Genomic DNA, 20,425 nt, shown 5'->3' with positions numbered 1-20,425 from the left:
AAGCTTCCAGGTCCTCACCTTGCGTCTCTCTAGGACCCTCTTCTAACTCCTCCTGGGAGCCCTCTCGTTCCTCCCTCCCAGAACAGGAGGAATTTTCCGCAGAGGAAATCTTGGGTCCGCTTCTCTACTCTTCCCTGAAGGTACTCCTATGGCGTCAATTACATCTCTTTACACAGCACCCCGACTTTTCTTTCTCCTGTTCTGGTTCTCGTCTGAGGTAAGGTTCCACTTCGCCTTCTGCCTGAAGCCCATTTCCACCTTGATGGTACCCGGGCACCTGGAACGCGATAGGGGTGAACCCGGACTCACTGTTTTTCCTCCCAAACTAGATCCTCCTCCCACTTTCCCATTTCAGTGGACATCTCCATCGTCCCAGGAATGCAACTTCAGGGATCATCTGTGATTTCCTCCCCTCTTTGTTTCCAACTTCCAATCAGACACGCGTCTGAGCAGTTTATTGGCTGCAGCATCTCTGCGTCCATTCCTTAATCAAGGCCCCGAACACCATTTGCTAAGATAATTTCAAAAGACTAGCCACCATCGCCCAAGCAGTGTCCTGACAGGCAGACTGTCTAGGGGGCTGTTAATAGCGGTACTGTGGGCGCGGGGGGGAGAGGGACGGTGTGGACGTGAAGTAAAACCGGGAACATTGAACCTGGCACTTCTCTTTCTTATTTTGTCACAATGAATATTTAGTTTATTAAAGGCTCTAAAAGTCCTAGCGTAAAGGGAATTCCCTGGTGGTCCAGTGGTTAGGACTCCGTACTTCCACTGCAGGGGGCCCAGGTTCAATCCCTGGTCAGAGAACTAAGATCCTGCAAGCTGTGAGGTGTGGCCAAAAGAAAAAAAAAAAAAAAAAGTCCTACAGTAAAGAAATTCATATATCCCAGGGCTTCTGAAAATGATCTGAGCTCTGATTGCTTCTTTCACATCATCCTTATCAGCATCCTGCAAGATGCCGTTTCAAGGCTCATCAGTTTAGGAAACACTAGGCTAGTCTTTCTAACCAATTTCCCTGTCTTCTAACTGATCCTACACATACAACAATAAATGTCTCAAGGTACAGCTCTGCTCGTGTCAACAACCTGCTCAAATACTTTCAGTAGCTTCTCGACGTTTGCCAAATAAAATCCAGATGTTTCTGTTACCCATACCCCCCACTGGCACCGCCTACCCCCTCATCTTGCCACCTAAGACATCTGAGCGCCAGCCATACGAACCCCATGCCTTCCTCGCTCCATGCTTGGCAGTGCCCCTGCCTCTGACACACTTCAGCACGGAGAGTTCTCCAAATCCCCTTAAGGAAGTGATCTCATCCTCGCGTGAATCCCCCATCACTCTGTAGCCCTCCTCTGGTGAATATTGCAGGCGGCCCTCTCTCTACGTGTGTCTGCTTTATTTCCTCCAAAGGTGGATGCCAGAACATACCATCTGCCTCCCACCCTTTCAGGGGTCTTTACAAGACAGAAGTTCTATAAGTACTGAATGAATGGATGAAATAATCATTATTCCATACTATCTCCTGCAATTAAGCTCACTGAGAGTTGTTCAAAAGTACAGACCCAAAGGTAAAATATACAGCCATCGACCAGATCATAATCATAATCACAAATACCACAAGCAGAGCAAAAGAGCAATGAGGGAAAGTTCTGGACGACTTCAAAAGAAAGCCTGATCACAGAAAGAGAAGAGTGACTCAGACAGTTCACGAAAAGCGGGGGAATTAGGCGACACGCAGTGTTACCTTCGAACGTGTAGAGAGCTTTACACGTCCCTATGGCAGGGAGGGACTCCTCATCATCAAACTCATCGTCGAAATCCGTGGCCAGCACCTTGACCTCACTCTCCTGACTCTGCTCCTCCGTGTAACTGCCATCCGGGCTGCTCAAGAAAGCAAAACACACAGCAACTATAGCCACTGACCCCAGCGAGGACTCGAATTCAGCCCCCGCGAGAGCAAAGTGCTTGCAACCCGCCCCCGTCCCCATCCCCCGATTGTTGTAACTAGGACCATCTTCAATCACCCCGCAGGCTCGGGCACCATCCACGGGGAACTAGACACCTGCGCCGTGGGAAACATCACAGGCCAATCATCACAGACGCTTGGGATCTAACAAGTACCTTGTGCTCGTCTCTGATTCCAGAATTGAGAAATAAATACAAAGCCAAAACAAGCAGGCGCCGTACAGATACTGTACCTCTCCCGATCCTGTGCGCAGCTGTTGACGGCCGGGGGGTTCTGCACATCGTACATGCCACTCTGCCGACGGGCCTGTTCGCTGCGTACTGGGAGTCTGCCTTCAACCTCGGCCAGCCAGGCCTGCAAACAGAAGCCATGAAAGACTCTGGTCTGAGCTCAGCTGAGGGCCTGACCATGCAGGCTTCAGGTCCCAAATCTGGGCTGCTCGTTGGTCACTGAAGCAGACTGGAGAAGGACCCCCTGGGGGCAGAGTCTCCAGTTTGTGTGCCTTGACTGTATAAATGTACTCGAAGGCAAAGTTGGAGAAGTACAGGCAAACTTATATTTAGCCACTGCTCATAATGTGGCAGAAAGACACTGGCCTCTGTTACACTCCTGGGCTTTTTAAGCAGCTGTGTGATTTTGCTTAAGTCACTTCTAGTTCCTTCTGGTTCCCAAAATTCTGTGACCATGAGGTCACACTGGGAAACATGAGGGTCCTGCCACACTTAAGCCATGACTCAGTTTGAAAGCCACACTTCCCATTTTTGTTAAGGAGTGTAACATTTTTCTTTCTTTTTTTAAAAATTTTATTTATATTATTTATTTATTTTTGGCTGCGTTGGGTCTTCGTTGCTGCGTGTGGGCTTTCTCTAGTTGCGGCGAGCGGGGGCTACTCTTTGTTGCAGTGCCCATGCTTCTCACTGCGGTGGCTTCTCTTGTTGCGGAGCACGGGCTCTAGGCACGTGGGCTTCAGTAGTTGTGGTGCGCGGGCTCAGTAGTTGTGGCACACGGGCTTAGTTGCTCCACGGCATGTGGGATCTTCCCGGACCAGGGCTCGAACCCGTGTCCCCTGCATTGGCAGGCAGATTCTTAGCCACTGAGCCACCAGGGAAGTCCCCCATTTTTCTTTTTTTAAATAGTGAAGAAAACTCATACATAGGAAATCAAAGTAGATCAAAGTATCTTCAGCAACATTTGAAATAGTGTAAAAGAGGCAAAAGAATCAAAATGATCAGCAAAGGACATTTCTAGGTTCTAAAATCTCAAATGCTAATACCTTATTGACAGATTCTAGAAAGAATGAAAAAAGCCATATTTGACCTCTTATGGCTAGAAATAATCTATTCTGGTTGGAATGCTCAGTTACTAATTTATTTTTCCAGGCTCTGTAGTCTTCACATTTCGAGAGGAAAAAGCAGCCTTCTGCCCACAGCTTTTGAGTGCCCCACTCCCTCCTTAAAAGATTTATTATTTGTGTTTCTTCCTCATTTCTTATGTGCGTTTCCTATTGGTTTTCACATATATCATCTTTTGATAATGGATCCTTTGAAAGAACAGTAACATATTTCAATGGTTTCCCGCCCCCCCCAGAAGTAAACCCTTGTACTTATGATCAACTGATTTGCAACAAAGGGGCCAAGACAATTCAAGGAGGAAAAGGTCTTTTCAACAAATGGTGCCGGGACAACATAAAAAAGAATGAAGGTGGACCTCTACCTTTAACCATATACAAAAATTAACTCAAAATGAACCATAGACCTAAATGTAAAAGCTAAAACTATAAAACTTAGAAGAAAACATAAGCATAAATGTTTGTGATCTTGGATTAGGCACTGGTACCTTAGCTATGACACCAAAAGCACAAGTGATAGAAGGAAAAAAAATTGATTCCATCAAAATTAAGACTTTTGGGGACTTCCCTGGCGGTCCAGTGGTTAGGACTCGGTGCTTTAACTGCCGTGGCCCGGGTTCAATCCTGGTCGGGGAACCAAGATCCTGCAAGCCGTGTGGCATGGCCAAAAAAATAAAAACATAAATAAAACTTTTGTGTTTCAAAGGACACCTTGAAGAGAGTAAAAAAACAATCCACAGAATGGGAGAAAGTATTTGTAAATCATAGATCTGAAAAGGAATTTGCATCCAGAATATATTTTGAAAATTTTTACACTGATACCAAAGCCAGGCAAAGACACTACAAGAAAATTACAAATATCAATGGTCCTTTAAAAATTATCTTTTTGATTCACTGAGATGATGGACGACTGTATATTCCCAATTATACCCACTGTCAACAGGAGATGAGTAGAACAACTTAAGTGAAACACTTAGATGAAAAAAAACCCAAAACGAACACTGTATACAAATATAACCTTAAATAGTGTCCCTTTTAAGGGACACCATTAAAATAGGATATGCTGAAAAGCTGAACACCCAGTGGATGACAGTGTCTTTTTCCTTTGATCATAACTCATGAGACACCTGATTTTTTCCAGCTGCATCTCTCGCAGGGAAAGAAACGCTGGCGATTTACAACCATATGCGTCTCGTGACCCCTACACCCACTTCTATTTCTTTTTTTTTTTCCAACAAAGCTTTTCCACAACAGCTTTTTCCTACCTCAAATTTCTGGGCCTCCAGTCTCAGTTTTTCTATATTTTGGCTGACTTCTGCTAATTTGTGATCCAAACTGGCGGGGTCTCCCATTTGCGGATTCTTTAGGTAGACATCTTTCATTTTTGTGATGGCATCTCTGAAAAGGAGAAGGGGCAGAACGTGGTAAAGGTTAATGCTGTCGTCAGCCAGTCATATTCTCCCACCACCATGAAAACTACGGGGGAATGAGGGCGTGGCGAGACTGCACCGCGGTGTGGATTGGAGGGGGATACTGGGTCAGCCTCCCTTCTAAAACGTCTCTATAAGGATTCTGCTACCAAGGTCGGTATGATCCAGAGACCCATATTTAAATTCCAGTTGCCTTTTCGGAATGAAATCTCCCTCTTGTCTTTAGCGAGTGAGAAACATAAATTAATCCTGCACATCACTTTGCCCTACATAACAAGAGACAAAACCCCAATATTTCCATGTACATGTTTTGCATGCAAACCATGGGTCTCGTGGGCTGCAATGTTTACCTCATGAAGAAGCGCAGGTCATTGCTCTGGGAATTTTAAAGATTAAGTCAAACAGTTCGATTTCAACGATTTCAACTATTAAGAAACGGAACCCACAGTCGGGATCCGTGACAGGTGGGCAACAGAGCCTTAAAGCTACACACTGCAAGATCCCACACCCCTCCTGCAATCCTGTCTGGAAGGCCGCCCATAGCAGCTCTCTGAAGGTTGTTTCTAGGACCAGAGAGCTCTGCTAACTGGAACCCTGGCTTCAAGGGACTTCAGGAGCATTTGAGTTAAATTTAGAGCAAATGACTCCCTGCCGAGGGTGAGGGGCTAACTTTAATGAGCTTCAGCAAAAGAAACTCTATACCAATCACCCAGCATAAGACCAACAACACAAACTGTATTTTGAGTCATGGGAAATAGTTTAATCAAAAATACAGAAATAGGGGCTTCCCTGGTGGCGCAGTGGTTGAGAGTCTGCCTGCCGGTGCAGGGGACACGGGTTCGAGCCCTGGTCTGGGAGGATCCCACATGCCACGGAGCAACTAAGCCCGTGCTCCACAACTACTGAGCCTGCGCGTCTGGAGCCTGTGCTCCGCAACGAGAGGCCGCGACAGTGAGAGGCCCGCGCACCGCGATGAAGAGTGGCCCCCGCTCGCCGCAACTGGAGAAAGCCCTCGCACAGAAACGAAGACCCAACACAGCCAAAGAAATAAAAATTAAAAAAAAAAATACAGAAATAAGTGGAAGAGAATTTCCACAAGTCCTCACCGCCCCTCCACCTGCCCCCTTGCCTCTGAGCCCGTGTTGCCCCTTGGTGGGCACAATGAACCCTCTGTTCTTCCCTAAGACCACGTCTCCACGGGAGCCCTCCACCCACTTGCCCTCCCAGCCCACTTACCTCGCTCAACTTTCTTTTATTTCCACTGCATGTATCTCTTCCCAACATTATATGACTTGTTATTATGCTTATTGTTTATTGTCTGCCTCTCCCACCTAGAACAGCAGCTCTCCGAGGAGCTCTCTGGGCTCAAGCCCTTTACGAACATGATAAACCCCCAGTGACCAGACCACGCCTGGTGCACACTATAGATGCTCACTAAGTATTTGTTACATGAATAGATGTCCCTACAACAAACAAACTGCAAGGTCATCCACATGTACACAAGTCTTCTCTTGACTTCATGGCCTATACCTCCAGTACCCTATTTCTCTGCAAAACTTCTCAAAAGAGTTGTTTAAAATCACTATCTCCCATTCCTCTTGCCCAGGTCTCTCCTAATCAATCTCTGCAGGTTTTTCAATTTTGTTAATCATTTCAAGGAACCAGCTTTTGGCTCTGTTCATCCTCTCTGTTGAATGTGTGATTCTTTCTATTTCATTAATTGATACTCTTTCCTTTATCATTTCCTTTCTTCTATTTTCTTTGGTTCAATTTGCTACTCTTTTTCTAACTTCTTGAGATGGATGCTTAGCTCATTGATTTGCAGCCTTCTTTGTTTCTAATATGTATTGGAAGCTTTAAATTTCCTTTTATAAGCATGGCTTTAGTGACATCCCAAAAACGGAGATGGAGAATGTACATTAAGGTTAAGGCTCAGTTCTGTTTCATATATTTTCTAGTATCTATGATGACTTCTTCCTTAATCTATGTGTTACTTAGAGCCACATTTCTTTCCCTTTCTTTTTTTAAGCAGTAAAAACAGATTTTATTAAAAAAACACAAAAAAACAATTGCAATCGGGGAAAAGACACCTCAGTTTAGAGCTGGGTTCAATTCCTAATACAGTAAAGATAGCTGGGGATTTTTAGCCAATAAGCAGAATGAGGGACTCAGTGGATGGAAAATCAAAGGTGAATGGAGTGATTCCTGCTAAACCAACTTAACAGGATTCTTCCTGATGTCATGCCAGAGTGATGGATAACAAGGGTGGGGAGCCTTTCTAACTTGACTGAGCAGGCTTCTTGCTATAACTGAGCCATGCGGAGAGCCACATTTTATTTTATTTTTTAATGGGGTATAGTTGTTTTACAATGTTGTGTTAGTTGAGAGCCACATTTCTTAATTTCTAAATTTTTGTTATTGATATCCAGCTTAATTGCAGCCTTCAGAGAACATACCTTGAATGATGTCTATCCTTTGATGTTTGTTGAGATTCATTTTATAAAACCAGGATATGCCCAATTTTTGGAAATGTTCTATGTGTGCTTGAAAAGAATGTGTAGCATGCAGTTATTGGATATCTGTGTATTAGGTCAGTTTTGTTAATTATATTGTTCAAATCCTCTATCCTGACTCTCTGCTAATCTATTCTATCAGTTACCGAGAAAAGTGCATTAAAAATCTCCCACTATAATGATGTATTTGTATTTCTTGTACTTATGTCAGAAGGTTGATAGCATAACCTTTTCTATATTTTGAGGTGATGCTATTATGGTTCTACAGATTTAAAATTGTATGTCTTCTTGGTGAATTGAGCCATTTGTTATTTGAATCATTTATTTTATGAAGTTGATCCTTTTGAGCTGAATAGTTTGGGGTGTTTATTGGCCTGAAAGTCAGTCTTCTCACACCAGTTTTCCTTCTGGTCGGTACCTGCACGGTCTGTCTTTTTCCATTCTTTTTTAAAAAAATTAATTAATTAATTAATTTTTGGGGGGCTGCATTGGGTCTTCGTTGCTGCGCGCAGGCTTCTCATTACGGTGGCTTCTCTTGTTGCGGAGCACGGGCTCTAGGCATGTGGGCTTCAGTAGCTGTGTCTCGCAGGCTCTGGAGCACAGGCTCAGTAGTTGTGGCACATGCGCTCAGTTGCTCCACGCCATGTGGGAACTTCCCAGACCAGGACTCGAACCCCTGACCCCTGCATTGGCAGGCGGATTCTTAACCACTGCGCCACCAGGGAAGCCCCATCTTTTTCCAGTCTTTACTTTCAACCTTTCTGCACTTTATGAGTTGGACGTGTCTTTTGTAACTAGCATACATGTGGGTTTTAGTTTTTTGTCCAATCTGAAAATCTCTTTTAGTTGGAACATGTAGTCTGTTCACATTTAACATACTGATTCATTTTATTTTACAAACACAATATGCCAGGCATTGTCCTCAGCACCTGACACACCCTGACACACTTAATCATCACAGACAGGCATATTAACTCCCCTTTCAAGGTGAGGAAACCGAGGTGCTAAGAGGTTAAGAATCTTGTCCAAAGTTTGCAAAAGAAACAGGTGGAACCAGATTGGAATCCGGGGTGTCTAGTGTGCTTGGAATTTTAAATCTTCCACTCTATTTTGTGCTTTTGATTTGTCCTGCCTATTCTATATATTAATATTTTTTCTCTCCTTTCTTGCCTTTTTGGATTGATTATTTAAAAAAAACAAAACCAAAAACAAACAAAAATCCAACCTTTTCCAGATCATGCCACCTCTGCTCAAAACCTTTTATTTTCTGTTCCTTCTGCACAAAATGTAAGTTGCATGAGAACAGATGTTTTTGATGTTTTGTTCATCGCTTTATCCTCATTGCTATACCTAGAATATTTCCTTGTACACAGTAAGTGCTCAATAAACAGAGGTGAAGTGAATGGTTGAACGTGATTTGCCTTATTACCAGCAAGCGCTGCTCTGGGGTTTCAAACGTTAACCAAGTTCCATGGCCACAACCCAAGTGACAGAGAAACTTTTCTGCATGATATCAAACAATTAGAGAGAGTCTGTCAACAACCTATAAAATGTCATTTCAGATATTTGAGTCATAACTTGTTACTCCTGTGCAAAATATAAGTGCTCACTTAGTAAACAGCAGGAGGTTTATAATACATTTATAAACCCTTTTATATTTGGTCCCAGATGTTATAAAATGTACAAAGACTTTTATTTATAAAAAGTACAAAAATTTTTATTTCATAAAGTATATTTTTAATATAAAACTAGAACAAAGTTCACCATATGTGTTCCTCTTTTCAACATACTGCAACAATGTTTATAAAATGATCTATTTTTCAGGAGTTGCTCTCCCAGAGATTAAAAAAAAATCAATACCCACTTTTCTTTTGCATGTACTTACACTGACTGCCTTACCAAGTTTGTTTGTTTATTTTTTGCACAACCAAGTTTTAACCCCAGCTTCAATGTAACTAAATTTATGTAGGACTACAATTTGGCCTACTTATAGAGCACAAAATCTCAAGTTATCTTTTAAATTCAAATCGCCATTAATGATGATTCACTTAATTCCCTCAGTGAGAATATAGAAGGTGAGAGAATAAAAAGTGGCTGTTCTTTTCTTTTTTTAAACTGGAGTACAGTTGATTTACAACGTTGTGTTAGTTTCAGGTGTACAGCAAAGTGATTCAGTTATACATATACATATCTAACTTTTTCTTCCAGATTCTTTTCCCTTATAGGTTATTACAAAATATTGAGTATAGTTCCCTAAAGTGGCTTTTCAATCAGGATTATTAGCAAGTATCCCCTAAATGATGTGAAGGTATTATTCGTTATAAATGTGGGAAGGAAGTGCAAATGGGAAGAGATATTGAATCTTTTCCTCCTTTTTTCTTTTTTTTTTTTTGCATATGCACCAACCTACCATCCCTAGGATCAAACTTACAGAACAGCTCAGAAACCAGGGGACTCTCACCGTGGGAGCCTGGGCAGATGGGCAGATGCTCGTCAAGAACAAGCAAATATTTACACCTCTAATGGCTGGTGATGTGTATAAGACATACTGTGACTTGTTTTCTAGATACCATCAACACACTCTATAGAAAGACAAGAAGACATGAGAATCTATAGGAAGGCTGATTTTTACTTACCCTCAAATAGAAAGACAAGTACATTTTGTATCCAAAGCTCGGACGTGGGGCAAGGGAGAGGGTGGGGGTCATGCCACTTTGCTCTTCCTCATTTGTACAAAACCTCACCTCTACACTCAGGATAGAGAGATAACAGGAGTTCCCTGGTGGCCTAGTGGTTAGGATTCCGGGCTTTCACTGCCACAGCCCGGGTTCAATCCCTGGTCAGGGAACTAAGATCCTACAAGCCACGTGGTGCGGCCAAACAAAGCAAAACAAAACAGAAACAAACAAAAAAAACCCCACCAGGGCTTCCCTGGTGGCGCAGTGGTTGAGAATCTGCCTGCCGATGCAGGGGACACGGGTTCGTGCCCCGGTCTGGGAAGATCCCACATGCCGCGGAGCAACTAGGCCCGTGAGCCACAACTACTGAAGCCCGCGTGCCTAGAGCCTGTGCTCCACAACAAAGAGAAGCCACCGCAATGAGAAGCCCGCGCACGGCAACAAAGAGTAGCCCCCGCTCCCTGCAACTAGAGAAAACCCGCGCGCAGCAATGAAGACCCAACGCAGCCATAAAGAAATTAATTAATTAATTAATTTAAAAAAAGAAAACAATTGTAGATCCCCGTTTAGCACTTTTGTAATTGCAGGGTTATATTTTGCTGCTGTTATATTAGAATTTTTTTTTTATTGGAGTAAAATTGCTTTACAGTGTTGTGTTAGTTTCTACCGTACAATGAAGTGAATCAGCTATATGTGTACATATATCCCCTCCCTCGTGGACCTCCCCCCTGCCCCTGCATCTAGGTCATCACAGAGCACCAAGCTGAGCTCCCTGTGCTATACAGGGAGGTTCCCACTAGCTATCTATTTTACACATGGTAGTGTATTTATGTCAAACCTAATCTCCCAATTCGTCCCATCCTCCCCTTCCCCCCCGTGTCCACATGTCCATTCATTACATCTACGAATCTATTCCTGCCCTACAAATAGGTTCATCTGTACCATTTTTCTAGATTCCACATATATGTGTTAATATACGATATTTGTTTTTCTCTTTCTGGCTTACTTCACTCTGTATGACAGTCTCTAGGTCCATCCACATCTCTACAAATGAGATGTTGTTCCTTTTGTTCCAATTTTGTTCCTTTTTATGGCTAATATACATCTTGAAATAGAAATGTGTTTTTTAAGTGCTAATGCAAAGGTAAATGAAAAACACTTTTTTTAATGTGTGCAGTATGTTTATTTTCTCTATAAGAATCATAAATATTAAACTAAATAGATTACCTATAATGGAAGTGATTTATGAGCAAACTGGTTTGGTCAGACATTATACAAACTCTGGTATGCTACAGAATGCTTTGTTGTACTTGTGAAATTTTCTTGTCTAACCTGAATTTACATTCCATGGTGATAACATGGTAAATGTAGCATTATTAAAGTAAGTGAACACATACAAGAATAAAGAAGATAACCATATGTATTTTGTTGCCCAAACTCAGAATAATACCTATTTGTTAAAAGAATCCTCCCTGTCTTTTTCTTTTTTTTACACTTTATTTATTTATTTATTTATTTATTTATTTATTTATTTTTGGCTGTGTTGGGTCTTCGTTTCTGTGCGTGGGCTTTCTCTAGTTGCGGCGAGTGGGGGCCACTCTTCATCGCGGTGCGCGGGCCTCTCACTGTCGCGGCCTCTCTTGTTGCGGAGCACAGGCTCCAGACGCGCAGGCTCAGTAGTTGTGGCTCACGGGCCCAGCTGCTCCGCGGCATGTGGGATCTTCCCAGACCAGGGCTCGAACCCGTGTCCCCTGCATTGGCAGGCAGATTCTCAACCACTGCGCCACCAGGGAAGCCCCCTCCCTGTCTTTAATAAAGCAATCCAGTAGACTACAACCAAACACACGGCTAAAATAATCACTTGGATTAAAATCTAATTTAGGGCCTCCCATCTTTCCAAACTGAACTCAAATTTCTTAATAAGTCACATTGATCCACTCTACCTTTGATCCATCTCCTTTTGAATTTCTTTATTTAATTCATCGACTCTCTGTTGTAGCTTTTTCCTTCTCTGTTCAGGTGGGAGGTTGCTGAAATCTTCTGGAGTCGCACCCTGCAGATGCAAATAGAAATAAGCCAGAAAACCTCACGGTACTCCTTGACAAAAAGACACCGAGGGAAGCCTGCGGGAAAGATTCCCCAGACACCAGGGCAATGCAGACGTCTGCATGTGTTTTCATGAACTAAATTAAGCTCTTTCCCACGACACTCAGCTGAGAGGCAAAAATCAGTGCATGCAAACCGCAAAAGGCCCGCAAACCGTTTCATGCCGGCCCCGCCACCTCTGACAAGGCAGGGAGCACCGAGACAGGAAGATATACCTCTGACTCCAGAGAGGATCAATGAAAAACAAATTTGGAGACTGATTCTGCACTTTACTGTCAGTGTCGGTGGCAACACTGAAGCTTTAGGTTTATGTTTCTTCACATAAAACAGTGATAAGTGCCCCTGCCAACTGTTTCATTTCGATGGCACTGCTTCCCCCCACCCCACCCAGTCTGAGTATTCCTTCCGGTCTCTTCACACAGGTTGAGGCCAAAAGTTTCCATCCCCGTGAAGTGACAGATGGGACGTCTAGTTCCTCAGAGAATGTGGGTAAAAGGGACATTAAAAAAAAAATCCCCCCCCCCACCTCCCTCCCATGCACTCTTCTTGCCTCTGCTGCCTCTAAAAAATCTGGTCCGTTCTTTTTCGTCATCTTTAGGATCATCTCAGAGAATTCATAGAGAACACCGCCCCCAGTCCCAAATTCAAAACCAACTTCCCACAGTGTATGAAATCGGCCTCAGCTGTTTCTAATTCATCAGAAGAAGTGTACTTTGATATCTTGATTCCCTTTCAAAAAAATTGCTCTCTTTCCTCTGTGCACGTGATTTAAGTAGAAAATATCAACCGTGAGTTTCTAGACTCCTACCTACGCTTACACGTCAGAAGCTGTAGCTAAGCTGTGGCCATCAGGTGCTTTTCCTTAAATGAGGCTATTTTCATAAAGAAAGAGAAATTTATCAATAGCCAGAGATAAGCCAGGGAATTTAGAAAAGAGATTTTGCTTTAGAACCAATTAAACAAAGGCAAGACGGGCTTGCCTGGGAGTGGGTGGAAAAGAAGGGACCGGATAATATAATTGCAAAATTAGCTTGAGTTTGCCAAGCAGCTTACACGGGGGCTTGTGACTGAAGTTCCTAGGCTGCTTATGAGAAAATGCCAGGCTGCTGGGTTGGAAGTTTGTGATTCAGCAAATAGTTCACCACTAAGGCCACCAAAGACCTTTCAGCTAATAGTCTCAAAGACTTGTGTGTGTGTGTGTGTGTTTGAGTGAAAAGCAAAATAGAAGTGATTATTCCCTAATGCCAAACCAAGGAAGTTCAACTTGCTTCTAAAACTAAGATGAAGCCAACTAATCTTCAATATAAAAATAAAGCAGACTTGTTTTTCCTTTTCCATATACTATTGGGCTATAACACTTGAAACCTTAATTAAGTGCTTTTCAATTTTCTCACCTCAGTCACTGAGCCTGAAAGCTCAGTACTTTGTTCTCATGCTGAATTGACTTAAAAGAGATCAGCATGTTTTCTAGAACAGAGATTTTGTTTTTGTTTCATTTTTGTTTTAATGCTAGAATGCGACAAAACACAGCGTGAGATACACTGCTGCAGAAGTCAGCAAACCTAGTAAGCAGTCAGTGTTAATTCATACAGATTTATTGAGCCTCGCTATGTGCTATGAGACCCAAAAGAGCTTTCTCAGTGATGGAAATGTTCTCACATCTGCACCGTCCAATATAGTAGCCACACATAGCTGTTGAGCCCTTGAAGCGTGCCCAGTACAACTGTGGAACTGAATTTTAAAATTTTAGTTACTTTTCATTTAAATTAAGTTAAATTTAATTAAGTTACCTGGGGTGAGTGGATACCATATTGTACCACATAGGTCTAGACTGTGAACAGGTGTAAGATTTGCACTGGATAAACAGGTGCATAGAAATCTGTAGTAAAAAACACTCTTAACTTATGACTTATAAATCGATAGCCCAAACAACAACAACAACAAATGCAACCCTGATTATCTACAAAAACGAAAGCAATTAAATAATAAATGAATCCCCTTCACTTGATCAGGAGTTAGTCTAACTGACCAATTAGGTCCCTTTCAATAGATAGTCTATATCTCTGTGTTGTTATTTAAAAACTAATCCCAGTAACTATGCCTCAAACAAACTTCATGTTACCATTGGAGATTCAGGTCAACAGCTTCTTCTAGATCCAAAGAAACTTGAGGTTTCTGGAAAGTACCTTCAAAGGTTCATTTTGTCCTATTCGCCTTTTGAAGATTGAATTCTTTCAAACAATACTCTCACCTATGATTCATTTTGCCACAAAAGAATTTTTATTTCTACCTTCGAGTCAGAATAGATTTTCTGAACTCTTTGGAGGGGCACCTAAGAGACTGGCAGTACCAGGGTTTGGAAAAAGGGCCAAAATACGCATATTTTCAATGGCTGTGGCTCTAAGAGGATCTTGTTTTACGTGCTACTGGAATCAAACACTTGCTCCTGGGCAATGAAATGAGCTGCTTCTTGAGTTTTATTATTTTTACACCCAAGCCGTCTGTGTGTAACTTCTTTGTTAGCTTCAAAGTAAGGGCATCAAGCAACAATTCAATACAAGGTTGGTAAAATGATTTATCTCAAACAGAAAGACTGCCTGATAATATTATCTTTAGCTGCTAGCACGTGAGCAAAAGAACAAATAAAGGGCAAAAAAGAAACCCTGGCATCTGATAGACTCCCAGTTAATGGATCCAATTTCTCCCAAATTCATACTGCTGCTAATGACTGATGTTCATTTAAGATCTTTCCTTCTTGTAGAATTCTTCTCGGGATTTTATTTTGCCGTCTAAGAAATGTTTAATTTAATAAAATATTCCTTTTCCTTAGGGCTGGAACAGTTGCCAAATACTGAGTCAGGTCAAAAAATTATGTATATATATGTTTATGTATATACTGAAACACATATAAAAGTATGTATAAGGATAACCATAACATATTGTCCTACTTTCTCAACAGCAGCGCATAAAATGCTGATCTTGTTCCTGGTTGAAGAAGTGTCACAGTTCACCATTGTCCATAATTTTAGGATATTCTCAGCTCTGGTGTTTGAGACTATTACGTAACTTATACATATTTGAAGTACAGTAATGGGTTATGTGGTTAAGAGTTTCTTTTAATAGATTTAATGATTAGTTTGACTATTTACTAGGGCTATGGAATTAAAAGTAGAAACAACACCGAACACTAAGGAAATCATTTTAGAAAGGCTTAGGAGGCTCTTTTCGTTGTCCATAAAATCGTCTTTGATTTCTTAAATCAGCTATGCACAAGGCACCAATGTATTTATGTAGCAACTTAAAGATTTCATGACTTCCAATTCTCGAAGGTGCCTTAGACCTGAGTTGGAGCCCGGCATCATTCCTGCATGTCTCCCTCAGGTCCCCAGCATTTTTCATCTGCTTCTGTGGCTCCCGGGGAGGAGCAATTTTCAATGATTATATTTGCTTTTATTCCAAATGATCCAATACATAAACTCCCTCATTTAATATTCATATTTATGTTCATATTTAAATAAAGTTTATCAACATCTGTCATCCTCTTAAGACTCCAGTGGTAAAGAAAACCAAATCATGAGTTAAGCGTTAATTTTCTTAGCAACTTGAAAAGATTACGATCACCTCTGTTAGACTCTGGACCTCTGTATTCCAGAGGTCTAATAAAGAAACACCAACAAAAGCACACACAAGAGAAACAAAAATCAACAGTTAACTCTGAAGATATGTTGCACAGTGGCACAGCACCCACAAAACATACACCAAAAAACCTGATTAGATTCAGGACATGCATGGAGGAATTGTGCTTACCAGCTTGAGAGAAAGCTTCGTGTAAAAATTGAAGGGGTAATAGGGAAAAAAAAGAGAGAGAAAGAGAGAGAGAGAGAAACAACAACGCATGAGAAGAAGAGGAACTTGGTCCATTCCACTGAATTAACATAACACATCAATTCACCTGGCACTTTGTGAAAATGATTTGTAGCGGTTCTGTGCCAAAGTTCCCAAGAGGGGCTGATCGACCAAAACCTTTCTTTAGCCGCCACGTTGCCACAGCAAAGAATACAGATAGAAAAGGAGAGTTTCCATTTACTGTTCTGGATTGGTCACATCAGCCTGAGTATAAACTAATATAAGTTTGCAGTTGGTGAAATAGCATGATTATAAAAGATGGAAATAATCACATAGCCTTTTGTTCACCAAATTTCCCATGGAAAGTTTCACACAGACTAAAAGCGTTGGGAAAGCGATTAGTTCCACAACATCCCAGTAATATTTTTATCTTAAGGAGATCTAATAAATACGAACAGTGGAATTTCCTAAAGGTATTAAGGCAAAAGTCTCAAACTGGTAAATGGGAACCAAGGACTGGAAGATGCTCTAAGAACCAACCTCCAGGGAGCCTTTCAGCGTCTGGCTGGAGGTGGAAGCATGATGTTCTCTTCCACCTGTGGACTTCATGAACCTCTTGCTCTGCAGAAGGTGTCTTCTGGGGCTTTCTATCGAACTCAGAGCCCTACCCACAGGGGTTCTATAGCATCTGGGGAGTTAACAGAAGCTGCTGCTCTTACAAGTTACCTTTAGGAAATAGCCAACTGTCTCAACTACTGAGGTGTACTTACTCCTTGCTATGGATTTCCTGTTAATTACCAGGACACAGCAGCTGCAATTCTGCTAGGCCCGGAGACTGGCAAAACTATACTAATTACTGGATCCAAAACCAGATTAAAAGGCATCTCAAAATTAGGAAAAGAAACATTGGTTCTTCAGAAACAGGTGAGACATGCTTTTTGGCTATAAAGCAGTATTTTGAGAGCTCAGTGCACACTTAGCTGTTATCAACCCTAAAGTTTAGGCAATTGGTAGTAGGATCCAAAAATATGTCGGAGACAAAGTACCAAAGAAAGTGTCCTTTGATTTTAAATTGGGAGGGGAGAGGGTGTTAAAAATTCCTTAACTAGATTTAAAAAATCTTATTCTTCAGATTAACTCAAAGTTGATACTTCTTTGTGAACAAGCATTAAGCTTTTAAAGAAATTGTCCCTATGGGGAAAAAGACTTTTAAAGAAAGAAGTAGCAAGACAAAACTTTGGGGGAAACAGGTACAGTCAGATTCATGACCGCTCTCACATAGGCAACCTACATGAATGCCTTGAGCCCCTCCTGTAAACTTTAGCACAGATCTGTTCATCACAATTTGAGTTCTTTACGGACAACACTTATGGTGCACAGCAGAAAACTTTGCAAATATCTTCCCTGCAAAGCATACGACCATATACAAATGTTTCTCAGACATTACTGTATAAATGTCCTAATTTGAACTCAGCACTCTATCTGCTTTCTATTTGGCTACTTCCATTGCTTAAAGTAATATATTCCTTCTTAAGCATTCCAAAAACAGAATTCTAACATCAAAACTAAGAGCATAGGAATATAACCACTTCATAATAAAAACAAGTCATTAGGATTGAGAACAAATCTCAATAGAGATAGGCAATATCGAATTCTCAGACAAATTCAATTTTCTGAAGTGAACAGTGATGGATAATCTACAAGAAGTGCCATCACAGCATATGGTATCCTTTTTAACAATTATAAACTGGTTTTTGGTCTTAAACTGTAAGCCAGCCAGTTAGATCATTTCAAATTAGAAACTGAATCATCTGCCAAGAGAATACTTTTAAAGGTTGCATTAAGTGCATTGCAAGACACCTGGAGAGCTAAAAAGCTGTCAGTTTCAGGCAACAATTACGGAGCCTGGGGAGCCACGAGTGTCAATAACACATGAGGGCACACAGAGCTGGCGGATCCATGTGTTATTGGGCCGTCACAGGTACTAACCTCAAGTACAAAGAAAGGGGACGGTGAACATGAATATACAAGTATCTGGTTTAAGGTCCATGGAAAGTCATTTCACCGCTCTATGACCTTGCTCAGGCTTCGCTGATTTTTTTGGTTGTCCCTTACGGATCCACGGATCCATCTGTTTCAGACGTGGGTGTGGGTAAGCGTGCTACACGCTGCCGTCTGCGAGAGTGTCATTCTCCCGTGACCAGCTGCCTTTTAGGGGTGAAATTCTGCCGTAAAATCATACCTAGTGACATCAGCTCAGACGGCAACCCCAATCAGTGAAAAGGGGAAAAACACAAGCTCAGCTCACTGACATTTTTAGGAAGTTTGATAGTTTGGTTCCTTTTTCCGTGCAACTTTTCCGGAAGAAGAAGCCTGTGTGGTTGGATCGATACAGTGAGGCTTTTCCCAGCGACCAGGTCAGAGAGCATCTGGGTCCCCAGTCTTGGTGCTGTCACAGGGGTTAGTGCCTGTGCCGTGACCGTATGACCTAGCCGTCACAGGTAAACTTACAACATAATCCCTAGCTTCAAAAGCATACGTGGGTTTCCCTATCGTCCTCTTCATGAGTTCTTTGTGAAAACAGAGAGACTGAGTCTGCCAATAATCAGCAAGAGAACAAGGTAAAATAAATAAAATGAAAGTAACCAGAAGATTGTTACATCTGACAAACAATTGGTAGGGATTTTCAAAATCTTTTGATCAACGATGATGGTATTTTTCTGTACAATTAACTCTAAAACGTGGGGAAAATATGTCCATATTTTAGATTTAGAAGCCCCTTGCTCATACCAGAAAAAGAAATGTTAAGACAATAAAGTTACACTTTGTAGACTGCAAATTGAGAACACACAATCTAGCTTCATTTTTCTTTGACTTCAGTAAAGAAATAATGGTTAATAATGGTGGCATGCCAATCTTTAAAGATGTTCAATGAGACATTTGCTTACAAATGTGAATGATTTACAACAAAAAATATTTTATCCTACTTAGCTCTTCAGAAACGAAATTACTTATGCGAAGAAACGTTTGCATAGGATTTATACATTCTGATAATAGAAACAAATGATTAAAATCTGGATCTGAAAGCGGAAAAACATGATAAATTAAAAGACATATTAAAATAACAGGTTTGTTATTCTCCTAGAATCCTTTTGCTATCTTTGGTGCAACAGTCTTAAAGTTAAAAAGTAGAATAAATGAAATAGCAAGGACTGCATCATTTTAGTCATGGATCCCGTTAAACCATGTACCTTCCGTTTTGAAATTGCTTTAAAATCAAATTTATTTCCCCAAACTTTAGATTTTTTTAAACTTCCTCATCTTACTTCTATGATGTATTTCCTTTCCTTTTTTTTTTTCTGCACTGCTACTTCCTGAAGAAAAGTACATCAAATCTGATCCTAAAAACAGATCAACTAAAAATGAGGGAAGCAAAAATATGTTTCTATTTATTTACTGATGCTTCTAGTGTGTGTGTGTGTGTGTGTGTGTTTATTCTTGAAAACACACTCAAAGTTTAGGAAATTTTTTTAAAAAAATAGAATTTTGCTGAGCACAGATTTGAGGTGTAAGAAATAAAATTTATTTTTGCTAATTATGTTTTTTTAAAAAAAAATGGGATAGGGTTCCTTTAATTAATCAAAATAACCTGTTTCTCATTTCACTGTTTTTGTTTTCAAGTGTTAATTTTTTCCTAGCCATCTTTTCTTACACTTATTGATTACTGACATTCTTGGTCTCTTCCTAAACATTTAGAGAACACCATGAAACATGATTCAGAAACCATGTGCAACCAACAGACTGTGATGTTGAGAGAAGAATGGAATAGATACATACACAAATGGTAAACAATCATGAATATTCAACATCCTTCATTATGAGATTCCAAAAGACAATGCAGAGATATCTTTATAAATATAATAAATGAGTGCTCTGTGAAGGTTTTGGAAGCAGCAGAGATGGGGTAACTGATTTACAGTTAATGGAAAATTTTATAGTCTATAGTCTAGTATAGCGACACATAGTCATATGTTGAAAATTCTTCGATGAACAAGGAGCAGAGATGGATGGAGAATTCTAAAAGCCAGCATAATGGAGATCTAATTATAGAACTCAACACGATTCATCATCCACTTTTGAAGCTATATTCTGCCTTCCAACAAGGCCTCCCTTGAAATCTTTAGGAAATTAAATTCTAATTCTTAACCTGGATATGCTGGGTAACCTTAAAACAGGATAATTCCACCAACTGCATTCTTTGCATAAAACTTTGAGATTCCATTACTAAAGGAACTCTGCATATAAAGAAATGAGGTTGTTGTCCCTTATTTTAAAAGGTAACAATGTAGCTATCTACTATATTTACAACTTTTTTACACAGAGGAAGGGAAAAGTAAAAATTGTATTTGTACAAGAACACATCCCACTACAACTATATTTCAACTCCCACAGGACAGGACAAAAGAAAACCTTACTGGATATGTTAATGCACTTAATGTTTGTTTACTCATTATTCATTATAAAGAATATCTGGGGAT

The 20,425-nt window shown here is 40.9% G+C and overlaps 1 protein-coding gene across 7 annotated transcripts in view; it reads right to left on the bottom strand.

Annotated features, from left to right (window-relative positions):
* FNBP1 (formin binding protein 1) overlaps nt 1–20,425 on the bottom strand; it is a 143,141-nt gene that overhangs the window by 7,012 nt on the left and 115,704 nt on the right. For 4 of the 7 annotated variants that reach the window (XM_061199766.1, XM_061199764.1, XM_061199767.1 and 1 more), the window contains 4 exons: nt 11,879–11,988; nt 4,580–4,712; nt 2,199–2,320; nt 1,745–1,884 (listed from right to left, as the gene is read on the bottom strand). In XM_061199766.1, coding sequence (XP_061055749.1) covers nt 1,745–1,884; nt 2,199–2,320; nt 4,580–4,712; nt 11,879–11,988 — 505 coding nt within the window. The remainder of the gene's footprint in view (nt 1–1,744; nt 1,885–2,198; nt 2,321–4,579; nt 4,713–11,878; nt 11,989–20,425) is intronic. The other 3 variants (XM_061199765.1, XM_061199770.1, XM_061199769.1) reach the window with 1 other exon arrangement.

The sequence above is a fragment of the Eubalaena glacialis genome, chromosome 9 (genome assembly GCF_028564815.1).
Source record: "Eubalaena glacialis isolate mEubGla1 chromosome 9, mEubGla1.1.hap2.+ XY, whole genome shotgun sequence".
NCBI classification, from domain to species: domain Eukaryota; kingdom Metazoa; phylum Chordata; class Mammalia; order Artiodactyla; family Balaenidae; genus Eubalaena; species Eubalaena glacialis.
This window is presented reverse-complemented; position numbering and strand designations above follow the sequence as displayed.